This window comes from Leptonychotes weddellii, chromosome 6 (assembly GCF_054177405.1).
Source record: "Leptonychotes weddellii isolate Sample4059 chromosome 6, ASM5417740v2, whole genome shotgun sequence".
Classification (NCBI taxonomy): Eukaryota; Metazoa; Chordata; class Mammalia; order Carnivora; family Phocidae; genus Leptonychotes; species Leptonychotes weddellii.
Window position 1 is genome coordinate 138,349,484 of NC_138374.1, and position 13,996 is coordinate 138,363,479.

Below are 13,996 nucleotides of genomic sequence, written 5' to 3' on the forward strand. Positions count from 1 at the left end.
GCCCCTGGGGGCATCCTCAGCTTGACCTACTTGGGCCCCCATAATTGCTCCCTTCCTTCACTGGGAAGCTACAAATAGGGATGTCCTGTCTCTAGCCTCTTACAGCTGAAACCAACACCAGCGGTGAGTACCAGCTGCTTGGGTGCTGCCTGGATTGGGAGGCAGGGCAGCTCAGGGTCTGGGCATGGGCGTAGAGGGATGAGCACAGCAGGGACTGGCCTGGTGAGGGATGTCAGATATGGTGGGCTCAGGGGTCCTTTGTACAGCGAAGGGCTGTCTGGAAGCTTGGGTTAGGGGTGTGGAGCGCTGAGATCTGGCAGGGGTCGGGGCTTCACGGGGAAGAGAGGATTCCCTCCAGTCTCCAGGGACCCAGCTTCTGAAAGAGCAACTGTGGTGGTGCCAGCCAGGCTGGCAGGAGCCCAGAAGGGCCTCTGAGCACCTCGGAGTTTCCTTATTCCCTGCGTGTGTGGCCTTTTCCTCTGCTGGGAACACAGACACCTTGCCCCAACGCTGGGCTGTCACGGAGAGACCACAGGCAGTGCTTTGCCCCATCGCCCCGCCCGCAGCCCTGCCAGCCTTCTGCTCCACAGGGCCCAGCAGAGGGGCAGCAGGGACAGAGCCATGGCCTGGCAGCCTTGCTGCACACTCCTGTCCCCTGGGGGAACAAGGGCCTCGGCTCACAGGGGGATAGTACCGCCTTCCCGACTGCCTCAGGGTTTCCGCAGGCTGGAGGCAGCCTCCCAGAATGCGGTGGGATTGGGGGGAGGCGGGCACTTCCAGGAAGGCCTGGCCCTCTGACAGAACAGGGTGGTCCTATGCAGAGCCTTCTATCTCGCGGCCCCAGGGAGCAGGGAGACAGCTTCAGGGGGGGCAAATCACAGACCGGTAAATACCTGAGCTGACTCTTTCTGTGGACTGCGGTTCAGGTCCCTGAGTAGGCCTGAGAGGCGGAATGAACCCCAGTTTACAGCTAAGGCCCCTGACACCCAGCGTCAATGGCTCATCTGAGGTTGCGTGGCTGGTTCGATGCACAGGGGATCCCAAGCAGAGTTCACGGGAGGAGGGGTGGGTGACGGTGGTGAGGTGGTGGGGGTTCCTCTCAGACCTGACCCCTCCCTGAGAATGCCTAGCTTCTCCAAGGGCCTGAAGATGGGGCACACAGGGCAAGGGTCTCCTTGTGCTATTTCCTGCGGAAGGAGTTTGGGTCCTAAAGGTCAGGAGGCTGTATCTCCTGGGCTGCAGAGTGGGACTGAGCCCTTCCTGGGTGTCAGGGACAAGAGAAGGTAGACAGTCAGGGAGTCCTCAAGGATCCCCAGTGTGGGGGTGTAGTTGGGGGGTGGGGCACTCTCCCTGAGGAATTTGCAATGATGTTAGGGAAAGAAGACCTCCATCCAGGAAAATAACAATGGGGTAGTAGGGAAATAAATTAGAAGGGGCCGGAGTGGTCAGGGAGGGCTGCTCAGAGGGGAGCTTGTGGGGCCCGCCCGAAGCCTGGTGGAGACTAAGGTCTGGGAGCAGTCCCTGGGAAACGCCCTGGGCAGAGGTGCCCTGGGCCTCTGGCATGAGTCTCACACCCTTGTTCTCTGACAGCGAGGATGGCCAGGCCTCTGGAGCAGGCGGTGGCTGCCATCGTGTGCACCTTCCAGGAATATTCAGGGCGCTGCGGGGACAAGCACAAGCTCTGTCAGGCAGAGCTCAAGGAGCTGCTGCAGAAGGAGCTGCCCACCTGGACCCCGGTGAGCACCTGGGGTGGCCAGTCTGCAGGGGAGCACTGCCTGGACTCTGCAGAGACAGACCCGGGGGCAAGCTCTGAGCAAGTGGGGTACAGGCGAGGCTGTGAGGAGGGGACACCAGAAAGGGAACGGACGTGGCAGGAGTCCCGGTGTCCTCATCTGTGAGACGGGAAGGAGAGTCGCTACACCTGCTGCTTTGCAGGGCTACTCGGAGGACAGAGGGAGAGACACTCAGTGGCAGACAGTGGGATCTGAGAAGGATGGTGTGGGGGGCACGGACATGGGCGAATGACCAGAACAGGAGGCTGAGGCTGGCCCCCAGAGGGGTGTGGGAGGCGTGGGACCGCCCAGGAGGCGAGGGCGGGAAGTGGCATGCTCCCTCCTCAACCTGCCCCCTCCCCCTCCCCCTACACAGACCGAGCTGCGAGAGTGTGACTACAAGAAGTTCATGAGTGTTCTGGACACCAACAAGGACTGTGAGGTGGACTTCGTGGAGTACGTGCGCTCCCTTGCCTGTCTCTGCACCTACTGTCACGACTACTTCAAGGACTGTCCCCCTGACCTCCCCTGCTCCCAGTAGGCTCTGCTCCCATGGGCAGGGGTCTGCTGGGGCAGGACCTGATACGTTGGCCGGGCCTACCCATGAGGCTGGGGACGTGAGGGGACCTCCCCAGGAGCACAGCTAGAAAAACACAGAGCAGTCAGTTGCTGCCTCCCCACTGAGGCTGTGACGGGAGGGGGGGAGGCTGCCCTGCACACACAAGGCCCTTTTAACTCCTAATAAAGAACTGGTGTCTCTTGGTTTGGCTTGCTTCTTTTGATAGTTCGGGTCTCGGGGCAGAGTCCTCACTCCTCTCTGGTCTTTCGTGCTGGAGAGCAGGAGGCCGAGGGCGGTGTCAACCCAGCGGAAACATATGGTCTCCACCTCCGGTGGGAGGGGTGGGGTCAATATGAGGACAATGTCTAGGGGCTTTGGGGGTGTCTCTTTCTCTCTCTGGGGCCTTTGAAGGAGAAGCTCCCCTGGGCTGTCAAGGAGGACGCCAGGGCAGCCCGAGATTCCCTGGGGATGGTGCTCGGTCCTCAGCAAGGCTGTTCTGAGGAGGAGGGTGGGGTGTAGGGGTGGGGCGGGCTTGTTGGCCTGGCTGTGGGAGCCCAGAGAGCAGAACTAATAGGATTAGGATGTCTGAGGTCTGACTAGGGTATTGCTCCTGGCCAGGGAGGGGTACCCTGCATCAGAGGGGGAAGGGGGCACCTTGAGCCAGAACCCATCCCTGAAGCCATAACCAGCTGAGGGCCTTAGCCCCCCACTCCTGATCCCAGTCAACCTTAGTTCATACCCTACTCTGAGAGGGTGACCCTGATCCCTGCCTTCCCCATTTTGTGCCATTTCTTCTCTAACTTTCCACCCCAACCTGCGCTCTTCATTTTAATTCTTTCCCAACTCTGGATAGCCCCTCCTGATACCCTCCCTCTCCCCAGTCCTATGGGTACCTGCTGTCCATCCCTGAGCCCCACACTTGACTCCTACTCCCTACTCCATCACTACTGCACCCAGGACCTTCATCCACTGACATGCCTGGGGTGGTCCTGGCATCAGCTTCGGCTGTTGGTTTGCTCCTCCTCCAGACCCCCAGCTCCTGCCCTGGACCTCACTCAGCATGGCAGAGCGCCCTTTGGGGAGGGGAAAAGGGCAGCAAGAGCCGTACCACAACACTGAGCCTGGGGTCCCCTCCTTAGTGCTTGGGCAGCCACATTTCCAGGGCAATTTCTTTTTTTCAAGATTTTATTTTATTTTATTTTTTAAGTAGGCTCCATGCCCAACGTGGGGCTTGAACTCAAGAGATTCAGAGATCAAGAGTAGCGTGCTCTACCAACTAAGCCAGCACGGGCATTTCCAGGGCAGTTTCTCACCCATCACTCACCTCCCCTGTATCCCCCTTTCTAGCTGCCCAGTGGGACCACTTCTTCCCTGTCCCCCATACCCAAGGCACAGACTTCCTCTAGCTCCCTAAAATTCAGGTTGAGCTGTGCCCACTGGGGAGTGCCCAGCCCACTGAGCCGCCTGCTTCTGTGGGCTCTCCCATTGTCCAGTGTGCCTGCCCAGGGCAGGAAGCTGGGTTTCCAGCTGGGCTGGTGGAGGGGCCCACGGGAGGACTGTCTGTCACTCTTCCCCAACTCCTGCTATGGGCAGGGCCTGGCCAGGGTATAAATAGGACAGACCGCTGGGTTTTCCCCACTCTTTCTCTCTTCGCACACTCTCTCCTCATCTCCCCCTCCCTCTTGGCCTGGTGAGTCATGGTCTCCTGACTAGCACACAAGGGGTGTCAGGTTGAAGCTGGGGTCAGGCTCAGGGCAGAGGAAGGAGTGGCTGGTGGGGGCCAGATGTGCTAACTGGGTCCAGCGTGAGATTCTGATGAGGAGGCCCTGTGGTGGGATGTGTGTGTGTGTGTGTGTGTTTGCGCACCTGCATGCACATGCAAGAGAAAAAACCCAACAAAACAAGAAGTGTGCAGGTGGCTGGATTTGACCTAGCTGGGTGGTGATGAGATGCTGGGCTTTGTACATGCTGTTGCTGTAGTGTGTGTGACCTGTGGGTCTGCACATTGGCTTGTGTTTGCTGGGTTGCACAAGCCTGTGTGTGCACACTCGGGTGTGGGAAGAAAACTGAAGGCAACTGGCCTTTCGTCTGGTTGTGTCCTCCGGGCCTCTGCTCTGCACCCAGCAGCCCAGCCAAAGGGAGCTTGCCTCCCCACCCCTCCCTTGCATCCCTGCCCCTGCCACCTCACCCTGCCCCTCCCTATCTAGGGCTAGGCCGCCGGTTTTTTCCGCTGCAGGCCCCTGGGAGGGGGAGAATGGGGCAGGGCGGGGCTGCTGTGGCCGTGGGAGTACTGGGGGGTGGGGAATAGCTGGTGAGGCCCAGCCTGAGCAAGGCTGCCTGAAATCCAGAGCCTGTGCAGTGGTCCTGGCCAGTGTTGGTGGCCCGAAGCACACACTTTCCACCAGGAGCTGAGCCCCACCTTTCTGGGGCCCCCCTCTGGTGAGAGCAGAGTCTCACCAAGTGGTCCCTGAGGGATGGGAGTGGGGTGGGGCATTCTGAGGGTGGGGCTGGGGAAGATAAGGGTGTCTCTGGGACCCTGTCCTCAGATCCTGACTGCCACCATGGCATGCCCCCTGGAGAAGGCTCTGGATGTGATGGTGTCCACCTTCCACAAGTACTCGGGCAAGGAGGGTGACAAGTTCAAGCTCAACAGGTCAGAGCTAAAGGAGCTGCTGACCCAGGAGCTGCCCAGCTTCTTGGGGGTGAGTGGCTACTGCCTGGGAGTCTGCCCCTGTGTGCCCCCTTCTCCGCAGAGGAGGGGCAAGGCCTGGGTGGGGGGGCACCAGTGGTTTGGCAGAGTCTGTGACAGCTGGCATCTGTCACCGAGATGGGGACGTCCGGGCAGAGGGCTTGCTCTAGTTGGAAACAGAGTGAGCACCCGCCGCTCATTTCCTGGAGCCCGGTAGGAAGAGGGCTGGGAACGAACAGGTAGGACGCCCGCCAGACTTCGCCAGGTACTTTGTCCAACTCAGCTGAAGGGCAACAAAAGTTGAGAGAGGCTAAGGAACTTCCTAAGGTAGTGAAAGTGCGAAGCTGAGATCCACAAACCGGGATGTTTACCATCAGTCCAGCAACGAATAATTTTTGAGTCTCTGTGCATGTGAAGACACAGTTATGGAGACACATGCCTATGCTCCCGAGCACTCACAGCTCCCATTTATATCAAACTTTATGCAGTTTGTAGGTTACCTTCATGACCATTGTCTAGTTGGGTTCTTGGAACAACCTTGGGGGAAGACATTGTGGTCCCCTTCTCCAGCTGTGCGCAGGTACTCAGAGTTCCTCACCCTTTGGGGTGATCTTCTGTGGCCCCAGCCTAGCCCCTGAGAGCTGGGGTTCCAAAGCGGGGCCCCCAGGGCAGGCCCCCAGGGAGTGGCCGTGCCTTCTTGAGCTCCCATCTGAAGATGGAAACCTGGTGTAGTCTTGGCTCCATCCCCAGACTTTGTGGTTCTACCTGTCGCCTCTTCCCTGCAGAAAAGGATGGATGAAGCTGCCTTCCAGAAGCTGATGAGCAACTTGGACAGCAACAAGGACAAAGAGGTGGACTTCCAGGAGTACTGTGTCTTCCTGTCCTGCGTCGCCATGATGTGCAATGAGTTCTTCGAAGGGTTCCCCGATAAGCAGCCCCGGAAGAAGTGAAGGCCCCCGTGTGGGTGGGGGGTAACTTACCTGTTGGTAGAGGGCACAGGACCTCACCCCGGCTCCACCAGATGTGTGCACGATGTGGACCAAGTTCAATAAAGATCCTTGGAAGCTTTGAGGCTGATGGTCTGAGAGACTCTGGGTCTGGGGTGGGGGCTGAGGGACATGTGGGGGTGGGGAGCACAGGCAGTGGGCAGCGGTTTTGTGGAGAGCAGACTAGTGAAGGTGGGGGGGAAGGGGCGAATGGAAGACTGTCCTTGTGTGTGCATGATGGAGTTGACTGATGGGGCCGAGGGCAGGGAAAAGAACACCCAAAGGCTTGGAAAGCCCCAACTGTGGGGTCTTTGCCAGCAGAATTGCCCCTCCCACCTCAGCCTTGCCTCTGGAGGGATTGAAGTTCGCATCTGCTCCTGGCTGGGGCCTGGAATGGAGTTTGGGCACCTTGGAGCAGGGAGCTGAATCAGGAGGGCCCTACCCTGTGGGCCCCTTCCAGTGCCCTGGTTTCCAACCCAGGGATGGGTGAGTCCATCCTGTCCATGGTTAGGTCAGGGAGGCCGCGTGGAAGGAGGCCACACCGTTGCAGCAGCCTGAGAATATCACCCTCTCAACCTTTGTTGTCCCTGCCCCAGAGACCCTGGAATGAGGGCTGTTATCAGTTAGGGTCATGGTCCTTCAGAGAAGGACAAAAGGACCTCAAAGGGATGAGTGGAGGATAGTAGCTGGGGTGGAAATGAGGGAGATGGTGGGAGGTGGCCATAATTTTGGAGATGAAATTCCAGACACATGATCTGATAAATGAAATTAGATTTTTCTTTCCCCAGAAAATATCAGGCAGGATGTTGCATCCCGTCAGGTTAAAGGCTGGTGGTGGGTGATTGAAGTTAGACTTCCAGGCCAGGCCCTGGTGGTGTGGGGGCCTTTAGGAAGGAGGTGAGTAAATGTCGTGTCCGGCAGCAGGGGGTTTTGGTCCCTTGACCTTTCAAGCTTTCCCCCTTCCTTCTCATTATATACTGTTTTTCTCTCAAGTGTCAGAGCAGTGGGGCAGGTGACTCAGATGTTCCCTCAGAGTGTGACTGCAGAGGCCTGGGTAGGATTTTGGTCCAGGAAAAAGCCTGCCTCCTCCCCTTCTGTCTGGCCCCTGGCCACCCATCTTCCAAGGGAGTGCCCTCCCCTAGGGACTGCTCCTGCATCACTCTATCTCGGAAACTCCTGTTGCTCAGCGACCAGTCCCTGCTGCTTCTCTAACCTTGCCACTGGGGGTGGGGCAGAGTGGGTGCAGGGGGTAGTGCCCAAGCGGACCAGGTAGGCTCCAGTACCTCTAGGTGCAAGCCCCTAACCAGCTCTGTTCTCATACTTGAACTACTTGGTAGTAGAACAATGTCTCTCCTGGGATTCAGGCAACTCTCCCTGCCCCCGGCCCCATTCCTTCCTGCCCCCCGAACCTGCTTCCCCAATCCACAACCTTTACACCATCACCTGGCCCTACCCTTCCTGGGCCCCTTCCCGGTCCCTGATTCCCAAGCTACCATTCCAAGTCTCTGACAATTTTTTCCCATGAAGATGAGTGAGGCTTAGAAGAAATCACTTTTAAAAGCCCTTTAGGGGCACCTGGGTGGCTCAGTCGTTAAGCGTCTGCCTTCGGCTCAGGTCATGATCCCAGGGTCCTGGGATCGAGTCCCGCATCGGGCTCCCTGCTCTGCGGGGAGCCTGCTTCTCCCTCTCCCACTCCCCCTGCTTGTGTTCCCTCTCTCTCTGTGTCTCTCTCTGTCAAATAAATAAATAAATAAATAAATAAATAAATAATAAATAAAAAAGAAAAGCCCTTTAAAAACAGGCTCCATACTTGCTAATGACCTTGACCTTGACTTTCATGCCCTTGGCAGGAAACATCTTCCCTCATGGATTCCCATCTCAAGGTGTGTTTGCTCTACTCTTGGTGTGGATGGGAGGGCCCCAGTGTGGAGAGTGGCCTAGGGTGAGAGAAGATACCCTGTGTTTGGCCCACATTTCCTGGGTCTTTTCTCCCCGGTGCAGCTGGTTTCTCTTCTACCCTGTTGTCCCATCAGATTGAGTGCTGGTTTTTGGTTGGGAAAATAAAGCTTCTGGAACTGAAGATGTGTGTGCCGCAGTGAACTCAATGTGCCCCCTTCCCCTCTGTTTGGAAACAAGGAAGGCAAGATTGGCAGAGGGGTTTCTCCCCAGCCCCGTCCCATGAGGCTCTGACCTGGGCCTTCTCAGGTCCCTCTCCTTCTCATTGGCTCTTTCCCTCCCCTGGTTTCCTGGGGACCAGAGCAAGGGAACAAAGGCAGGGAGTGGTGGGAGGGAGCCTGTTTCTGCTGTGTGGGTTGTCTGCTGCTTCCTTCCCTGGTGAGTCCTTCCTTCTCACCTCCCTGCTCATGTATACGCTGGGGCAAGGAGGGCAATGAGGCCAGACCATGACAAGCCTTGTGGAAGGCCTGGCGTGATGAGTGGGCATGCGCTCAGGAAGGAGGGCTGAGTGTGGAGCTGTGGTTATCAGAATTTCTTGACAAGTGGCTCTAGGCATGGAGTTGTGATCAGAACCAGCCAGGATGCTGTTGCAGACGCCCAGAGAACCTTCCCTCCCCTGTGGTCCTGGCTGAGTCTCCTGGAGTGGGGGAGGGGGGCAGGTGATGCTGAGGTTTTGGGGTGGTGAGAGGTGGATGACAGATCCAGTTCAAGAATCACTAGGGGGGCTTTGGGCTGAAGGTGAGAGCCAGCTGCTTCTTCCTTCTTGCTCTGGACTCCACACAGATTAACCTGGAGCACCCAAGTTTCTTGGGTGTTGCCTCCTTCCTAAGGGGAAGGGGTTTTCAAGTCTGAGTCATGGGAGCTCCCTCTTCCCTTGGGTGGGTGTGGCTGTGCTGATGGACATGGGGGGCCACATTCAAACCCAACCTCTGGATCCAGCTCTCAGAGGGGTCCTGGAGATTTTGATAGGCCCACCCCTCCTGGTGCCAGTTGCGTGCAGTTCTCTGGGCCAGAGACTGAGACCAGCTGGACAAGTCCAGCAACCTCTGCTCTGTTTCCTGCTGAGACCTTATCTCCCAGTTCCAGCCCCAGGCCCCTCCAAACCCTGGACTCTCTCTTTGCCCTGTCCTCTACTTCTATAATGGGACACTCCCCACTATCAGGTGATTCAGGCACTGGGGCAAAGGAGGGAGATTGGGGTGAGGGCTGCCTCTGGGAGATGAGTGTCCAAGCTAGATGGGCCAGGGGCCCTTTCTCGGCTCCATCATCTGCCACCAGTTCATCTTTGGGGAGGTCATCTTGTCATCTGCCCCTAGAGCCCTTTTCCAGCATCTCCTAAGCAGGAGAGTGTGTAGGCTCCTTTGGGGGCTGGCTGGTCTCATGGCTCTGGCTGTTCCACGTTTGCCTCGGGTCTTACTACAACTTGTTCTGATACATTTGGGTCCACTTGTTGGTAGATTCTGTGTCATCTGGGTTCTAGTTTCTGGTCCTTGAGAGACAGCCTCGAGGCTGGGCTAGTGATAGGGGAAGCAGAAGGTCTGGCTTCCCTGGGATGGTGATCCTTCCCTCTCCCTTCACCCTCCAGAGCCACACACTGATGGAGACACCTCTTGAGAAGGCCCTGACCACTATGGTCACCACTTTCCATAAATATTCGGGGAGAGAAGGCAGCAAACTGATCCTGAGCAGGAAGGAACTAAAGGAGCTGATCAAGAAGGAGCTGTATCTTGGAGAGGTAGGTGACTGTCACCCCCACCCCAAAGCCTGAATTCTCCCTGTGCACACCTTGGGGGAGGAGGAAAACAGAGGAAGCACCATACCACTGTCAGGGGCTCCCCTTCTGTGAGGTAGGAAGCCCCAGTTCTGCCTCTGTAGAGACCCAGAATAGGGGACACACATCTGCCCTCCTAGTGCTCTAGTCTCAGCCAGGAGCAGAATGGCCAAAGGCAACTGACAGAGACCTAATGAAGAAGGTGGACATCTTGGGCCACCAGATGTAAGACCTCTGTGATGAGGGACGAGTTGGGTTTCACTGGGAAGGAGTAAGGGCAGCATCCAGAGGGTGAATTATAGCCTGTGTGAAGGTTTAGAGGTCAGGGAGCCTTCTTTGTTGAGGCCAGGCCCACACAGCCGTAGAAGAGCCTGTGTGAGGAATCGTGGGGAACAAGGAACCAGGGTGCCCAGCTTGAGCTGTGCACGGCTCAAGGGCAGGGCCTTCACCTGTGTGCCTGGTTCATCCAGGGCTCTCAGCTGGCACTGACATGGGAACAAAAAGGATCATTCTTCTAGTTTGTGAACACAAGGTTGGAAGGAGACAGATTGTTTCTTGCCAGATGGAGATGGTGGGAGGCGGCTGACCAAGGGGAAGGCCTATGAGGAAGTTATGTTATTTTTACAGTTCAAAAAAATAGAGGCTCAGAAACATTATCTAACTTGTCTAAAGACACCCAGCTAGTAAGAGGCAGAGTCCTTCCTTTTTCCTTGAAAATCCAGTCTTGGGGGCCTCTCCAGTCACATTGTGAACCTTGGTGGGCCTCCCCAGAGAGAACCTCCCCTTTGGGCTTCGGACTGGAGCAGGTGTGGGTTTCACCAAGCCTGCCCTCTGGCTTTCCTGCCAGGCTCTCTGCATCCTGGAGTTAACGAGGGCAAAGGGAGGGGTGGCGGGTCCCCTAGGGGTTAATTACAGGGGAACAGAGGCCCTGGGGAAGGCCTGACTTTTAACAGGAGCCCAGACAGGGGGCAAGGACCGTGTCACAGAGAAGCTGTTTCCATCTCCCTTTGTCCTGACGTCTGTCTCCTGTGGAAAAGTGGGAGCTGAGGGCAGTGAAGAGGGGAGGGCAGAACAGGTCTGTGTGTTTTTTTTTAAAGATTTTATTTATTTATTTGACAGAGAGAGACACAGCGAGAGAGGGAACACAAGCAGGGGGAGTGGGAGAGGGAGAAGCAGACTCCCTGCCGAGCAGGGAGCCCGATGCGGGACTCGATCCCAGGACCCTGGACCATGACCTGAGCCGAAGGCAGTCGCTTAACCAACTGAGCCACCCAGGCGCCCAGGTCTGTGTTTTCTTCCTGTCCCACCAGAGGGCCCTGTTTCCATCCTCTTGGTGGAGCTGGGCTGGGAGAGCAGGGGACAGACAGAGTATGGCTGAGCAGGGTCCTCATCCTCACACAGGTGTGCTGCAGGCTCTCCCAGAAAGGGAGGCTCTGGTGGCTTCTGGCCTCTGGCACACTGCTCTCATGGCGTGTTGTCTGGGTCAGTTCTCAACTATCCTCTACAGAGACAGAAGAAGTCTGAATCATGCTCAGTGCCACATAGTCACCAAGGCGTTTCTGTTGGACACTGTATAAAATCTAGATGATTATTTCTTTGGATGGTGGAAAGTGCTGAGGAAAGGGGAGATTGGACCAGCTTTCCTACGGACATTTGCTTAGATTCAGGAGTCAGGTCACTGCATGGGGCCAGGCCCCAGGCTGGGTGTGGGCTGGGGGAGATGCTGGGGGTTGAGATGTTCAGAATGTTGCTGACCCAGATGAGGATCACGCTGAGACTGCCTTCCCAGGGGGTGGGTGGCACCGTGCAGTGGTGAGGCAGGGCTAGGTGGGGTGGCTGACCTGTCCCTCTTCCTGGGCCCTTGAAGAAGATGAAGGAGAGCAGCACTGATGACCTGATGAAGAGCCTGGACAAGAACAGTGACCAGGAGATCGACTTCAAGGAGTACTCGGTGTTCCTGACCACGCTGTGCATGGCCTACAACGACTTCTTCCTGGAGGACAGTGAATGACCGGGGCTCAGCCCCTTCCCCCTGGTCTCTGCAACTTCTCTCACAGCTCCTCTCTGGCCCCTTGTCCTCCTCTCCCTTCTGGATGGACCCTGCTTCAGCCTTCCCTTCCAGCAGAGGAAATAAGATTTTCCATTCCTGGCTGGTTTCGAAGATGTCTTGTCCACCTTGCCTGGGGGTGGGTGGGGCAAGGCAGAACTTCTCCTTGAGTGTGTTGAGAGCCTCTGGGAGTTAGGGTCCTCGGCTTCCACCCCACTTCCTGCCCTTCTTCAGTGTGGATGTCACTGAGCTTGCTGGGTTTAGTTTTGCCTCTCCGGAAAATGGGGAAGTTGGGCCAGGCTTTCACTTGCCTCCCAGGGAAAGCGAAGAGGAAGTGCTCTGATAGAGCATAGGCAGTGAGGGAGCTGGGGGAGGCTCCTGAGGGCAGTGGTGGACAAGCCAGTCTGAGGCCACAGGAGGCCACCGGGACAGCACCCCATGCCAGCCCGCGTTCCCCCTCCGCCATTTCCCCCTCGGCAGCTAGCCCTACCCACCTCACCACGATCATCTGTGGGGTTCAGTGCTTCTGCTGTCTCCACTTCCCCCTGAGAAATTCCTGTCTCAGGAGAGGATCTGGAAAACCTTTTCACTGGAGGGTACATAACTCAGGCAAGCGCCGGTGTGCACATTGCCCGGCAAGAGGCTGAAGGCGCAATTCCAGGCTGGCGTGGGGGTGTGGGTGGGGAGGAACGGTTGTGAGGGTGGTGGTGGCAATTTGTTTTTGCTGAGGGGTGGGTGTTCCAGATGTCCTTTAAATCATATCCTATAGACCACTGGCTGATCCCTCTCCTTCATCGGGGGTTGACCCTGAATACGCTCTGGGGAGCCCCCGGGCCAAGGAGCTGCCGGAGCTCGATGTCCCTGACTTGCAACGGTCTCCCCCGCGATCCCGGTTCCATCCCGGGAACCCGGAACAGCCCGGCGCAGGAGGCGCGGAGGGCTGGGGGCCCCCGGGGTGTGTCGCGCGCCCCGCGGGCCTGGACGGGGCGGGCCTGGGGGCGGGGCGGAGGGCGGGGCGGGGCTGGCTGGGGGTGGGGGGGAAGTTGGCTGGGATGCGCGGGGCGGGGTTGGGGGCCTGGCGGCGGGAGGGGTGGGCTCTGGCTCGCCCGGCCTCCGCTCGGCGGCCGCTAAAAGGCGCGCTGGCCACCGCCCTGCCGGTCCCTGGACGCTCTCCCGGCCGAGCGGTGAGTCCTTGCGGGGCCGCCGGGTCCCCGTGGCCGCCCGCCCTGAGGTGAATCGGCCCCCGGGCTGCGGGAGGGGTGTGCCCCGGGTGTGTCAGCGCGGCCCGCCTCATACTCCCCGACTTCTGGAGCCCCTGGAGGCTAGCTCTCAGCTGTGGTCCTATCTGCTCCTTGACCACCTCTCTCTTCTGGGCCTTCAGGTCTGCCTCTCCCTCCCCCTCAAGCCCTGGGCTGACTGCTGATGGTGACACGATGCGGGTGGGGACAGAGCACTTGGGGAATGTGAATGTGGGTGGGTGGGGAGGCCGTTGGGCACTGACCAGCCTTTCCGCCCCCAGCTCTGAGCCCAGTGCCCAGCCATGGCGTGCCCCCTGGATCAGGCCATTGGCCTCCTCGTGGCCATCTTCCATAAATACTCGGGCAGGGAAGGTGACAAGAACACTCTGAGCAAGAAGGAGCTGAAGGAGCTGATCCAGAAAGAGCTCACCATTGGTGCGGTGAGTGAGGCCCCTCGACCTCTGCCCTTTAGAAGCAGGGTGAGGAGAGGGAGAGGTGCCAGGTGTATCTGGCTCACAATTATCCACATTCTGGGGCCCAAGTCCACATAGCTTACTGGGACCATTGGTCAATTCCTAATACTCTCAGCCTGGTACTCTCCCTAGTGAGGAGCAGGAGCGGAGGAGAAGTAAAGCCAAGTGAACCCAAGGTGGACTCAGTGTCTTTGACAAAGAGAGTGCACAGCCACTTGTGTGAGGGAGGGCTGCCTGGAAGGGGGAAAGGGAGAGAACCCAAGGTTCTCATCACGTTGAGTCTGGATTTCCCTTTCTGACATGCTAGAAGCTGCAGGATGCTGACATTGCAAAGCTGATGGACGACCTGGACCGGAACAAGGACCAGGTGGTGAACTTCCAGGAATATGTCACCTTCCTGGGAGCCTTGGCTTTGATCTACAATGATGCCCTCAAGGGCTGAAAATAAATCAGGAAGGTGGAGACACCCTCCATCTGGCCTGCCTAAGTCAGCTCCGGTGGTGGG

General features: G+C 57.8%; 4 protein-coding genes across 8 annotated transcripts; all 4 read left to right on the forward strand.

The window, feature by feature from the left end:
• S100A3 (S100 calcium binding protein A3) lies at positions 1-2,527 on the forward strand. 2 transcript variants are annotated; one of them, XM_031022577.2, is made up of 3 exons: positions 1-123; positions 1,591-1,736; positions 2,149-2,527. In XM_031022577.2, the coding sequence occupies exons 2-3, from the start codon at positions 1,596-1,598 to the stop codon at positions 2,311-2,313; spliced, it is 306 nt and encodes a 101-aa protein (XP_030878437.1). In that variant the 5' UTR covers positions 1-123; positions 1,591-1,595; the 3' UTR covers positions 2,314-2,527. The 2 variants fall into 2 exon arrangements, with proteins under 2 accessions (XP_030878437.1, XP_030878436.2); XM_031022576.2 differs by lacking the exon at positions 1-123 and adding an exon at positions 792-885.
• A 1,363-nt stretch (positions 2,528-3,890) lies between these two features.
• On the forward strand, positions 3,891-6,089 carry S100A4 (S100 calcium binding protein A4). Of its 2 annotated transcripts, none has more exons than XM_006751276.2 (3): positions 3,891-4,021; positions 4,878-5,033; positions 5,806-6,089. In XM_006751276.2, the coding sequence occupies exons 2-3, from the start codon at positions 4,893-4,895 to the stop codon at positions 5,968-5,970; spliced, it is 306 nt and encodes a 101-aa protein (XP_006751339.1). In that variant the 5' UTR covers positions 3,891-4,021; positions 4,878-4,892; the 3' UTR covers positions 5,971-6,089. The 2 variants fall into 2 exon arrangements, with proteins under 2 accessions (XP_006751339.1, XP_081681693.1); XM_081825567.1 differs by lacking the exon at positions 3,891-4,021 and adding an exon at positions 4,624-4,770.
• Positions 6,090-6,227: 138 nt separating this feature from the next.
• On the forward strand, positions 6,228-12,283 carry S100A5 (S100 calcium binding protein A5). Of its 2 annotated transcripts, none has more exons than XM_081825568.1 (3): positions 6,228-6,492; positions 9,548-9,697; positions 11,601-12,283. In XM_081825568.1, the coding sequence occupies exons 2-3, from the start codon at positions 9,560-9,562 to the stop codon at positions 11,742-11,744; spliced, it is 282 nt and encodes a 93-aa protein (XP_081681694.1). In that variant the 5' UTR covers positions 6,228-6,492; positions 9,548-9,559; the 3' UTR covers positions 11,745-12,283. The 2 variants fall into 2 exon arrangements, with proteins under 2 accessions (XP_081681694.1, XP_006748149.1); XM_006748086.3 differs by lacking the exon at positions 6,228-6,492 and adding an exon at positions 8,322-8,340.
• Positions 12,284-12,824: 541 nt separating this feature from the next.
• On the forward strand, positions 12,825-13,978 carry S100A6 (S100 calcium binding protein A6). 2 transcript variants are annotated; one of them, XM_081825569.1, is made up of 3 exons: positions 12,825-12,964; positions 13,300-13,458; positions 13,799-13,978. In XM_081825569.1, exons 2-3 carry the CDS (start codon positions 13,321-13,323, stop codon positions 13,931-13,933), a joined length of 273 nt encoding a protein of 90 aa, XP_081681695.1. In that variant the 5' UTR covers positions 12,825-12,964; positions 13,300-13,320; the 3' UTR covers positions 13,934-13,978. The 2 variants fall into 2 exon arrangements, with proteins under 2 accessions (XP_081681695.1, XP_081681697.1); XM_081825571.1 differs by lacking the exon at positions 12,825-12,964 and adding an exon at positions 13,019-13,161.
• The last annotated feature ends 18 nt before the right edge of the window (positions 13,979-13,996 follow it).